The sequence below is a fragment of the Channa argus genome, chromosome 11 (assembly GCF_033026475.1).
Source record: "Channa argus isolate prfri chromosome 11, Channa argus male v1.0, whole genome shotgun sequence".
NCBI lineage: Eukaryota > Metazoa > Chordata > Actinopteri > Anabantiformes > Channidae > Channa > Channa argus.
Genome location: NC_090207.1, coordinates 14,148,324 through 14,161,434, shown reverse-complemented (window position 1 = coordinate 14,161,434; position 13,111 = coordinate 14,148,324). Strand labels below are relative to the sequence as shown.

General features: G+C 40.4%; 1 protein-coding gene across 4 annotated transcripts in view; it reads left to right on the top strand.

Annotated features, from left to right (window-relative positions):
* The window catches only part of emid1 (EMI domain containing 1), a 48,141-nt gene that overhangs the window by 6,312 nt on the left and 28,718 nt on the right, over nt 1-13,111 (top strand). For all 4 annotated transcript variants that reach the window (XM_067520071.1, XM_067520070.1, XM_067520068.1 and 1 more), the window contains exons 2-3: nt 680-793; nt 1,393-1,496. In XM_067520071.1, the coding sequence (XP_067376172.1) occupies nt 680-793; nt 1,393-1,496 (218 nt within the window). The remainder of the gene's footprint in view (nt 1-679; nt 794-1,392; nt 1,497-13,111) is intronic.

Sequence of the window (13,111 nt, the reverse complement as noted above, 5' to 3'; positions counted from 1 at the left end):
TCACACATTTTATCTTTTTGCTTCTTGATTTATAGGAATTAACTCTAAAGTGTAAATGTAGGTGAGTACACATGCCTTGGCCTACTCTTAAAGATCACATCATTGCTCTCAGGTCTTAACCTCTGACCTTTGCATAACAGCTTTTACTCCCTAGCAGATAATTTTCTTAGTATTGAATAGTCAAAGTCTAATGAAGCTTCTCTAGCAAGGGAGTGGACTCATGACTCATCTTTTACCCATGTTGAAAAACTCTATAAGGGACCATGACTTCCTCTCATTCTTTCTAGAGGGACTTGACCTCTTCCGAACCCCGGATGCAAACAGATGTGTATTGATAGAGGAGAGACCACAGTGTAAATACAGCCCACAAGCACTTCTGCAAATCTCTTGGCTGATTAAAACCGTGTAAACACCATAAAGAAGTTTCAAAACAAATGGGTGGACGAAGGGACAGAATAAACCAAACCTGTGGGAAGACGACAGTGTATTGACTGTGACAGCATGGTTAATGCTGTAGAGTGTGTGTGGCTTTTGTGAAGGCATTTTAAAAATACACACACCTCTAATTCTATATCATTATTTGTATCTAAGCATAACATAACAAATTGTGGTTTTATTTTGATCTATTATTCTTTCTTTCTGCATTTATGACCTTCCCTTAATTTATTTCTCCCTTCAGGAACTGGTGTCCTCATACAATCACCAAGACAGTGACATGCCAGGTGCAGAATGGGACGATCCTCCAGCGAGTCTACCAGACATGCCGCTGGCCACAGGGATGTACAGGAGGCAGGTGAGAGGCTGAAGGGAATGCAACTGCTACTGATGTGAATCCTTATAAGAGAATAACCTTGAAACAATGAACAGCAACTGTTTTTGTTGGTTGGTATTTTGTTCTAGACTTTATCTATTGAAATTTTTAATAGTATTACATCTGTCATTTGTCTCACAGAGAGCTTTTATCTTGACTACTCACCATAAAAAAACGCAAATGCTGACAGTTAATTGAACTGCTCCAAATATAAGTAGCTAATGTAAGCTACAGTATTTTAAAAATGTGACTACAGGGCTAGAAGGAAGAATACCAGCATCATCATCATTTCCAGAGGAAATGTATTGTAAGATATAGCTATTTAATGTAATACATCAAAATACAACACAGCTGCTTGTTTTTTTTTTCAGAAGTTTGTACCTGTTTCAAAGTATAGACAAAAGGCATTCTGTAAAATTAGGGGAATGAAAAATGTAAATGGGACAACTAGAAAAAATATTTTTAATTAAAATGTAACTATGAAGCCATCACAAACACATGCTGGCGTGTTCACAGCCACATTTCACACACAAACTCCTATTGCTATGTAATGACTCTAGAAATTGTGTATGTTTTTACAGCTACAGGACTGTGGTCAGACCGTCCTATAAAGTGGTGTACCGCACAGTAACCTCCCTGGAGTGGAAGTGCTGTCCAGGATTCAGCGGCGTGGCTTGTGAAGAAGGTGAGACAAGGACAAAAAGAGAGTTTTTTTAGGGACTTACAGACACATGCACACATTTAGTTATACAACAGCTGACAGAAATGAACAACAGTCATGGCACTCAGAGGGGGCCAATGTTGCAATCTGGAGCTGAAGAATGGTTTGGAGAAACAAGTTCCCTTTTCTTTTACTTGCCCCTCTGTTTCCTCTTTTTACATTTTTTTTCCCAGTTTACTTATTTACTACCATCGGCATCTTTCTGTTTTGCACTGTTGTGTTGGCCTCTTTATGGGCCTTCTAATACATGTGTACAATTCTTAAGAAAAGGAGAGATGTCCCTTAGGCTTACATAGGACTGCTTCTGTCTTCTAAATGAAGTTAAGAAATAGGATCCATCTGACTCTTTAGGGCGGCTCTGTACCTCCACTTTATTAATCAGGTTTAATGTACTCATTGAGTAATCACACTGTGCAAGGGCTGATTCTTGTGTGTGGTTTTTAGTTTTATAACCAAGCTAAAACCAAGTCCTTATCCTTCTACAGTACCATTCTACAACAGCAGTTTTCATTTTTCTACTACAGTAGCTAACCCCCCCCCGCAACACACACACACACACACAAGCACACACACACACACACTCTCTCCCCGTTTATAATGACTTCCCCTGCCCCTGGCCCCCATGTCTGAGGAGCAGGGTGGAGCGTCTGTCTATGTTGGGACCCACGACATGACTGGGTGTAGCATAAATCTTTGGGCTTTGTGACACAAAGGACAATAAATGCTTAAAGTGGTTTAAGTGGTGATTTTTTGTGGTCCGTAAAGTAGAGGGTGTTTTTCTCTTTTATGCTCTAAGTCCCAGGTGAGATAAGAACAACTTTTGGGCCTCCCATTGGTTTGTAGTCAGCTACAATGTGGCTTCAGCCGGAGAAATGTCTTCACTATTCCAACTTGCTTGAATGGCATACATCAAAACTGCCTGAATATCGTGCTTGTTTTAGACCTTGCTCACTATAAAAGTCAAAATAACACTTCAACACAGACTTTACTTTAAAAAAGCAGAAGAACACCCAATTAAACACGGAGTAAATTATCTAATTAAGTTGTTGGAGGAGGAGATGCCTCGCTAGTTGTCATGGTAGTAGGGGGCTGTGAAGCCAGGGGGGATGCTGGGATTAGTCACTTATCTGAGCGTCGTTCCGGGTGGCTCAGATCACAGGCAGAGCTGAGTAGAAGTGACAGTTCCTATTCACAGGGCCTTTACTCTCTGGCACCATGGATGCTATCCAGGGCCACCGACGCTTTGTTCTTCTCCTGCCGTGTGAGCAGAACCTCTTGCCAGCACAGAACCTGATATCCCGCTGCTGAGTGCCTCATACGCCGCCCTAAGGAGAAATAAAAGCTTGCCACATGGGCAAAGCTGGAGACCGGATTGTGGTTAAATCTGTTGCCATAGTGTTGCCAAGCGAAGTTAAAACTACACTCATAGTTCAGTGGGTGCAAGTTTCAAATCCAGGCTTTTATTACCTGTGTGTGGCTCTGTCTGCAAATCTCAACACGCCTCTTTGCAGATTTCCAGACAGTTATGAGCAATTGTTTGACCAGAGTTAGCCTGAATTAAAATGGCTCCATAAATGAAGGGGCTTCAATTTTATAAAAGAACAAACAACTATTGAAATGTCTAGGTCACCCATTAAGAACACAATGCTCTCATAAATCTCAACAATAGCAAACACCAAATACATACACCACTCAGGCACAACATTAACCTTTTGATTTTAGTATAAAACTAATTATGATCCATATGATATGATATGATGATAAATACTCATGTACAATACAATTATGGGTCAACCACCTGTCTGCACAGAGAGTGGTTAAAATCAATTCCTCCTTTACCAACAGTGATCTCTAAGCCTTTTTTAAAATTCATTACTGTACATGTTTTTTCATAATTACCATAGTAATTATTGTTTGAAATAAATTGTACTTTTGTACACATTTTGTACTAAGCCAAATGCAGATATTCTGCTTAGTACTTTTACTTGAGTAAAATGCTAGAATTCTTCCAAGGCCAATACTCGCACTTTTATTTGGGCATTGAGCTTTTTGCACTTCTACAACCTCTCCACACAGTGAATTACATTTAGCTCAGTATGAGACTGTGTAACTGCAGACTGCTTAGAGTGGCCATGCTGATCCTTGTCCTCAATGACATCAATAAGACCACCAGTGTTAATGTTGGGGCTGATCTGTGTATTTCTTTAAAAAAGTTCCAGTGTTTATTGTATACTAGGGGTGTCCATGAATAAACCGCTATTTTTTTATATACATAGATTTATTGAGCCATTTATTCCCCATGTGCTACACAGAGTCCATCCCTTTTATATACCTTTGCCCCTCTTCTCCCTTTTTCTCTATGTGTCTGCTTTTCACAGACTGTGGAAAATGTATCTGATCCCCTCATTTGCCTCCTTTTACCTTCACTGTTCTCCTGCCACCCTAAAAGCCCCTGGCCATGTCTGATTCTCCCTGCATTACAGCAGATGTCTACAATATTTTCAGTGGAGATGTATTTTCTCTTGCATCCCTTCATTCTCACATCTTTCTCCTTGCTTTGATTCTTGCTTGCTTTGTACCTCACTTGTAAGTTGCTTTAGATAAAAGCGTCTGCTAAATGACTAAATGTAAATATAAATCTTTTCCTGCCAGCACCAGTGTGCAAACTATAGAGATAAATGGGAGAATGTTATGGAAAGCGATCACTCCATGCTGTCATCAAGTACACAAGCTTATGAGTTTTTTTGGCCTATCACATTTAAACTTAGGGCTCCAAAAGTAAAACATTACATCAATCCAGGCTGATAAACAAAGTTACTCCATCTGAGGCCAAACGCAGTAAGATAGCACTGCATCAGACAGGCACCTTACACATCTTTTTCTTTTTTTTCTTACTTCCTTACCCCAATTCACGACTTGGCTGGAATTCCAGGCCAGTGGTATAATTACTGGGTCCTAATTGTTTTCTATGAGGTTTGGGAGATACAGTCTTAATTCTAGACATGGAACACAATGGTCTTTATCTCTGATTGAGCCTGAGAAAAAAAAGGCTAAGTATTTGCAGATGGAGGCGCTTTTATGGTCTGCCAGAAAAAGGGATTTAATGTATGCCTGGTTGGCTTTGACATTCCAAGTAAGTAAATGCTTCTTTTCAGATGGAATATCCCAATTTATGCTACAGTACATCAAATACAAATATTCAAATTATACTTAATTTACAGGCAATTTACTGATAGAGGAATATCAATAACAACCTATAAAAACAACATTATTATATTAGAGCTGGCACTCAAAGACTCTGTTCCTTATATGTTGCTTTGGTATCAGTGTGCAGTACAGTCAGGATTGATGTCTGGACTCAGCAGCTTGGAAATTGCTAAAAATTTATAGTCATTTCTGGACTTTTGTCCGTTATCTGCTAATTTTGACAGAGTCTTGAAAATGTGAAGATGCTACTTTGAGACAGCAGATGATGTCTTGGCCTTGATTTGATTTATGCAGGAAAGCACTCAAAAGCAATGTGGTTGTAGCCTTCACAGGAGGGGGCCACTGTGCTGCAAAACATATGGGGGGACGTAGACTTGAATTAGCATGGCTGTCAAAGCTCTACCGCAGGGGTCCCCATCAAGCCATATCTCACAGCTAAGCGGAGGCTGCGGTTTTTGGGTGGCAATAACAGTATGGCTTGGAGGCAGAAGCATGTTGTCTGTAATAAGCTGCAGAAATGTAATCTGTGTTTTCACAGCTCAGCACGGCTTATCACAGGCCTACATGCTAAACCCTGCGCTTTTAACATCGGACGGCTGCAGCTTGCCATTAGCAAAGGAAGAGTGGGAGTGAAGGCCGGTGTCTGTCTGACTGCCAAAGTGAATGTGTGGGTGGAAGAGTGAGGTGTTGAGGATTTGAACACTGGGGGATGCAGCTGTTCAGTGTGATTAGCGGCTTTAATGGCAGCAGGCTTCAGTCAATGTGAGTGGAGGCACCCCAGCCTAAGGTCAAAGGGGAGGGGAATTAAACAGGTGACCTCCATTCCCACTCCTCTTAGACCACACAGAGCAGCTATCATAGTCATTACACTGACAAAACATTCAGTCACTTTTTCACTGAGCTCTCCCCTTTTCCTTCAGTCACATTCCTGGATTCCCCTGTGTTTGCATTAGCAGGTGTTACATGTGTTTTTCTGTCTTGCTCTATTTCATTCACAAAAAAAGCAGATTGGTTGTCAGGTTTAGCTGCAGTCACACTTGCATCCAGAATATTTATGCATTCATCAGATATATTAACATACATAAATTGACTGCATATAGGGAAGCAAGCTGCAGCCAGTGTGCAGAAAAGGCCACAGCAGCTGATATTCATGGTTATGTAAATGGATAGCACAGCACAAATGCTGAGCCCAAATTGGAAGCAGCTGAAGTTAAGGCAGACTTGGCTCCAGATGAGATTAGACGTGGGAGCGTCCAGGCTTTTTAGCCCAATCGCCACGCTCAGAAGGATTGTCGTTATAGTCATTAATTAACAAATAACACCACTGACATTACCAACCAGCCAACCTAAAATGAACTCAACCAAACACTAGAGGGACATTTTTTCACTTCTCCTGCTTGTCCTTCTTTCCATTTTGTCTTATTGTTATGTAAGTGTTCATCAGGTTCATGAAAAATCTCCAAATTATACTTTATACAGTAGTTCAGATATTTAAACTGGAATATATACCGGTAATTATCATAACATTATGATGTTTTAATGTTCCAGGCAAACCACATACAGCACACACACTATGCAAAATAGTATTGCAGCCTGTGGAATACTAATGATAGAGTCATAAGAATTATAATTATAACTTCCTGTGCCTTTAGGGTTTTTGTTCACCTTCAATAAACTAAGGCAAAAGAAAAAGCCAGGCAGAGTAATGGCAGAATGTAATTTTTTAGAGCAGCCAGGTTATAGTTAGAGGACACATTATTATGAATTACATTTGATTTATATCTAAATTGTTAATGTGACATCTGTCGATGAAGATGAAGAACCACATTTACTTTAATGCTTCACGCTTTATTAGTTGTCCTTTATGTTAAGCCTGTTCTTAAATCTAAAATAAATGGTACTGAACATTAAGAAATACAGATGCACAGTTCTTTAGTTGAATCTTTTTTAAAGTTTCATACTTAGCCTTGAATCTGAGTTAAGTTTTATGTATCTGGCTCCTGGACTGGAAATGCCTTTTCTGCTTACTGATTTATTTATTATTACTAAAGACTCCCCCCGGGGGTGCATTGAAAACAGTTTTTCCTGCAGTCAGAAAGATATAAAGTGGGCCAATTCAGCAGCGCAAAAAACTTTTAAGGATGAAAATAGACACACACACACACAGGCACGTGCCATGGCAGCTGGAGTATTCTTCTGTCCCTAATAAAGCAGAGGCATTTCCCTCCATTCGGTAGCTTAAGTGGACTGGTGTGCTGACAGAGTGACCCATCTAGCAATCAGGAACAGAAAGAAGAAATAAGCTCTCTTTCTGCGCAAGTTCCCTTGTAAAAAAACTTTCATCATGTTAAAAAAGAAAGAAAAGACCTTTTAAAAGTGGATCTGTGAGCTTTATCTGTTTGTTCTGATCAACTCAGTGACTGATGTCATTAAAACTGCATTAACCCCATCTGCTCTTTGCCCATCAGCATATCACCGTCCTCCAGCCTGCAGGTGTAGAGTTGCATGATGTAGGTACTATACAACACTGCGCCAGTGTCTTTAGGTTGTTACTGAGAAAGTGATAAAGCATATTTGGTGTTTCTGAGACAGTGGCAGCATTGATGACGCCTAAGATCCTGTCTTTAAAAGAGTTCATTGGATCCATTTGCTGGTAATCACGTATACATCAATCCCAGACTTATTTCAGATCATTTCTTGACTAATATGTCAGAATTTCAGTTACTTGCCCACTTAGATTTTTTGCTCTTAATCTCCTTTTCTTTAGTTCACAAATGTATACAGGGCAAACCTTTACATAGCAAATTATTATGTTCTCTATTTTTCACACGATAAATCTTTTCCTGGTTAACTGATTGACTTCATTTTTGAAGGTCTTCCAAGGAAGGAAACAACCACAGAAGACATTCAAGCCCCATATTTGTTGTAACGATACATACAGGACATGTGTGCAAGGCCTACGCACTCCAAGTTCTCTTCATACAATTGCCTCAAAGTTAGTAAAAACACATGTTTTTTAAGTTAAGTGTCAAATAATTGTGAAAAATGCTTGAAGGCATCCATTTACCTATCTTATTCTGTGCAACCAAACATGCAAAACACCCAAATATATTCAATTGTGTCATAGAAAACATAAAAACAGTTTATGATCTCTTCTCTGAGAAGCTGGAGCAAATGAATTTTTCGTCAGTTGTTGGAGATTTATTTTCTATCGGCCCAACTTAAACTTTTCCTTTTGTTCTCTTGCTGCCCCTTTTGTTTCAGTCAATCACGTGAATCCCTATAAAATCCTGTTATGTCCCCTTCTTACTGCTCTCTTATCCCAGTACATGCATATTGTGGAACACAAAAAGCGTTTCTTTTACTTTAGATATTGTTCTTTTACACTGTATCAGTGAAATTTTTGTATACTCCCAGTAGTCCTGATGATCTAGTTGCTTATTTGTCACTGTTATGAGTTCACTACACCACATAAGAGAAGCTCATGTGTTGCGGCTTAGTGGGTGGGGGTTTTATGAAGCTGACCTTCAAACTTCCTCCGCTCCCATGTAACCACAATCAGACCACCACATCACAGAGAGCTCACTATGGCACGATGAGGTGACATCATTTATGGCCTCTTGTATCATTGACCTCCCAGACACCCCACTCCCTGTTTAGTCTCTGCTTCCCAGCCTCGAAATGTTGCACTTTTGTACTGTATAAGGTGTAGAATTAAAGTCATTGTTTCTATCTGGTTTTTGAGTTCTGCTTTCAGCTTTGCACATATTTCCATTTGCTCATGTGGTTGATACAGTGCTCAGCAGGGATGAGAGGAGTGGTGCTGATGGTTGTGATTACTTCTGGACTGGGGACAAGCAGAGAGAAAGTTTGGATGAACTGCACCAGCAGTCAGTCTAATTAGAGACATGCCTGGTTGGCTTTCAGGCTTAAATCTGACACAGGAGCAGGAATTACCCTCAATCCAACCGTCTTGACCAAAGAGAAATTACCTCATTTGATTGGTTGGAAGAGAAAAGTCCAGATGACAATAGAACTTGCCTGTGGAGATGAAATGTTTAATATGCATAACTGAAGCTATACACAGCAGCATTGCTTATATAGTCACTGACAAACAATAAACTAATCCAGAAGAGCGCTGGCAAGCGTTTTTTTGTGTGTTTAGGTGGCCACAAACCAAAATACTGTACTGTATATACTGTATATAAATCTGTGGCAGCTATGTCTTTGTCATGGTTAATAGTACAGTTAAATGGTCAGTGTTTATTGCGTAGGCTGTACTGGAAGTTCCACTGTTAATTCTAGTACTTACATGTTAAAGTGACAAATCATATTGAGCAAAAGTTGTGAAATCCAGTCCCAAAGATTTAATAGATAGTTGTGAGTGGGGACAATGGATATCTCACATGATCTGAGCAGAAATGTGATTAGATGCTATAATTTATTTAAGCTCCAGGGTCAGTTTTACGTAATAAATTATTATAGTTGGCGTACAATGAATAATCGGTCATGAAGTTATCATACACATGGGAACACTGAAGCAAAAGATGAAGTAGATGTTTATTTAGGACCAGTTCAAAAGTGGTTTAAAGAAACAAGCACTGATGCATTTTGCACTAGTTGTTTTTGTTCGATATTTTTAATGCATTTTGAAATGCACATTAAATTACTTTGGAATGAGCTAATGTGCCACACATACTCTGTAGTGTTCTATGGTGGTGCTATAATTTCACGCGCTGTGTATCCTTCCCAAATAGACCATGTAACACATGCATTATTTAAGAACAAACTAGTATCTTCTTTGCTGACCTACCTTGTCTGGGGTTATTTCTCAGGGGCTTTGTTATATAGCCACACATTAGGGCCTGAATGTTCACCCTACAGCACTGTACAGATTTTAACCTGGTATTATGTTTCCTTTTACCACCTCTGAAAAACTTGTCTTGATCGAGATCATTTCAGGAGCACCAAGTGGTTTGCATGTTGTCAGGAAGTGTGGCATCCTTCAGTGCTCCAGGTCCAGTCTTTTTGGCTGAAGCGAGAGATTGTGGCATTGGTGTGGCTGGTGAGGCAGTGTTGGAGGACCTGGAGACAGAGAGGCCCAGCGAGGTGAGCTCATTAACAAAAGAACGTACCCATGAACCTCTAAACCCAGGCCTGTTTTTAGTCTGCTTCACTGCCCTCTGGGACTCATCCACGGGGGCTTTAACACCCCTGGTGTTTTAGTTGGGCCCTCGCCACAGCCAGTGGAGATCTATGCATGACAACTCAACCACCTCCCCATTCCCCCTCCTCAATCAGAACCATAAATACCAGCCTAGAGAGGGTTCCTTCTTTCTCAGGTGTTTATGGCTCTCTCATTCATTCATGCTGTGCTCACAGTCAGAGCCTTGCAGCAAACACTTACACTTGCACATATGCAGAAGTGTGTAAGGTAGTAAAATCAACTGCTCTTACTAGCACACACACATTTATATCATATCTGTACAGAAATACACGTGTCCTAGCCCTAAATTGTACATTTTCTGACTGATTTGTTCACCACACATGACTCGCCTCACACAGACATGACAAACAAGCAGTGAGCTGAACTTGCTGAGTTGCTGTAATTGATATGCTTGATATGGGACACAGACACATGCTCACTGTCCCTCTGTTTCTGCATGGATAAATTATCAGTATCGGTTGCATGTGTGCCTTATGTTAGATAGGTGGACAGGGCAGTTAATCATTGCTACTGTGCCAAAGTTAAAGCTCTGTCTGTTGTGTCTGCCACTGTTATTGACTGTGTGTTGAGGGACAAAGGGTAATGTCGTGGCCTTTTTCTTTCTATTGGCTGCCTTCCTTGTCCTCCTTCTAAAGTGCTCCGTCTTACCTGAAAGGCAGAAAATGTAGCCCCATGAGACTATGTCTGAACAGCTTTGTGGAGACACCAGGTCTGGCAGCAAGATAGAACAACCATCAAATCAATCAAAGTAACTTAATATACAGCTTTCTGAAGTTGTGCTTTCAGACTGTACTTCACTGGCAGTAGGTCTGTGTTGATGTGGATTTAGGAGTTCCCTAGCTTCTAAAATGTGTTGTTTTTAATGGTTTAATATTATTGTTCATATGAAATTGAACACTTTGGCTTCTGGTCTCTGGTTTCAATCAAACAAGCAATTTTTCTGGCATTTTATAGTGAGAACAATTTAAGCACGTCTAAAGAAAGTAACTGACAAAATAATTAGTGAGGGAAATAATTGTTAGTTGAAGCCCTCACTCAAGTCTCGCTGATGTAACTGTATGCAAGACTGAGTCTGTAAGATTGAGTGGATAAAAACATCCACCAAATTCTCTCAATTTTTCAAATTTTCACATTACACATTACAAATCTAGGACAAAATGGAGAAAAAGCATAAATTAAATCTCTAAGGAATGTTCACAGTGGTTATATATATATATATATATATTTATATACATATATATTTGTTTTTTTTTCTGTAACTGAACTGGGGTACAGTAAATGGTGATACTGTTATGTCACAAACCACAGTTATACACCTCAGAGGATTTAGTGCTGAATCACTGCCTGCACACAAATTGGCCTCTTTGAGCCTTTGCAAGATGGTTACCCTCTTTGGACATCCCCCATCATTACATCCTATTTACAAAGACCAAAAGGATTATTCTCAGTTAATGCGTTTTATATGAACCCTTCGCTTTGCCTTTGTAAAACTAGCTACCCGAGTAAACAGAGCCCTATTGTGGCAGAGTTACTAAATCTGTGGCTAAATGGGTTCCTAACCCCGAGACAAAGTGGAGAATTACAGTTTGTCCCGAATGTCTGAGCTCAGCTCTCACCCTTTTTCTTCTTTCTGGCCTCGCTCAGAGGGGGAGGCATAATCTATCCCCTCTCCTAGATGGAGAAAAAGATGAGTCCGTGAAACCAGAATGGCTGTACTGGATGGCACATCTCCAATGGGACACGTTTCCTCAAGTGCTGCCAGGTGGAAATAGGGAGCGAAAGTGAGAACGGAAGAGAGGATGTACTTTTTTCCGTCTTTCTTGTTGTCACAAGCTGACACAAATGGGATGGCATTGTTGTTTTAGCCAGATAAAGCAAAAATATTATAAGGCTCACAGAGAGCAGGGGAAATGGAGGAGTTTTCTTTATTGGAAAGGCCTGTTCATGTTACTGTTGAAAGGACAAAGAACATACTGAAGTAATAACCATGATGAGCATCTTTCATACTCTCATAACCACAATGCTCCTTTGAGGTAATTTATTGAGGTACTTTATCTTTTTCATAATGTAACCAAACTTTGGAAGTAAATTAAATTTGAGGCTCCCTTGTCTTTTTGTGTGCTCTGTCTGACCCTCTCATGGTCTATGCACCGCTGGGTGTGTAGCCCTTGAGACGCTAAAGAGGTGAAAGGACAGGGAATCAAGGGGTGCAGGGTTTGTGCTTTCCTGCAGAATAATGCCAGGTATTGTTCCTTGATTGGCAGCACTGTATCTTGAAATTTCTTGACATAGCCATTTAGTGTCACTCTTATATTTCTGAGATACTTCAGAGCTGTGTGTTGTGAGCTGGTCATGCTAGGGGAGTACAATGTGTCCCTTTTAGTAACAGAGTATCAGTAAATCAAATGAATGATTAAAGCCAAAGAGAGCGCTGTACAAGTGCCTCTGCATTTAGGAAGATGACTGACTAAGATATCCTGAGAGAATTGAATGTACTTTGTATTACATCTTCTTCTTTAATGTTGTCTTTTGTCTATTGTTCCCCTGTTTTCTTTTTAGCTATACTGAATTATGTGGCCAGTTTGTACAGTACACCTCCCAGAGGCACAGGGAGTGCACTAAGTCTCTGTCTTGAACCAATACTTTCGTTGTGGTTGTGTAATTGTGATGAAGGCCTCACACACTCCCTGATCCGCACTGGGACAGGAGAGGGCACGCTAGGAGATGAATTACAAATACTGCTCGAGATCATTCATCCATCAGAGCAGCTCTTTTCGCCAAGCTGGAATTCCTTTCCCCTGGCTGCACCTGACAGTGCAGAAATCTTAACCCGAGCTGCTGCCAGTTCACTTTTTGTTCCAAAAGTGCAGCTGAGTTTGCTGGAGCTTTCCAGGAGGTCCTCAGTCAAGACCAAGGCAGCTTCTGTCAGCAGCAAGCAGCCACCCTCCTCTCTGGAAGGGCCCGAAGCATCAATTTGAGAGGTCATGGAGCAGGCAAGTGGAGTGTGGATGGTTATCATCATCAGTTTGACTCCATTCCCTTCTGCTAATGTGTAAATGAAAGTTTGAGTAGAGTTGTTGATGAAAAGTGTGGACGCTAAAAGGAAACAGCATAATGTGGTACAGTTTGCTGTGCAGAGGCTATG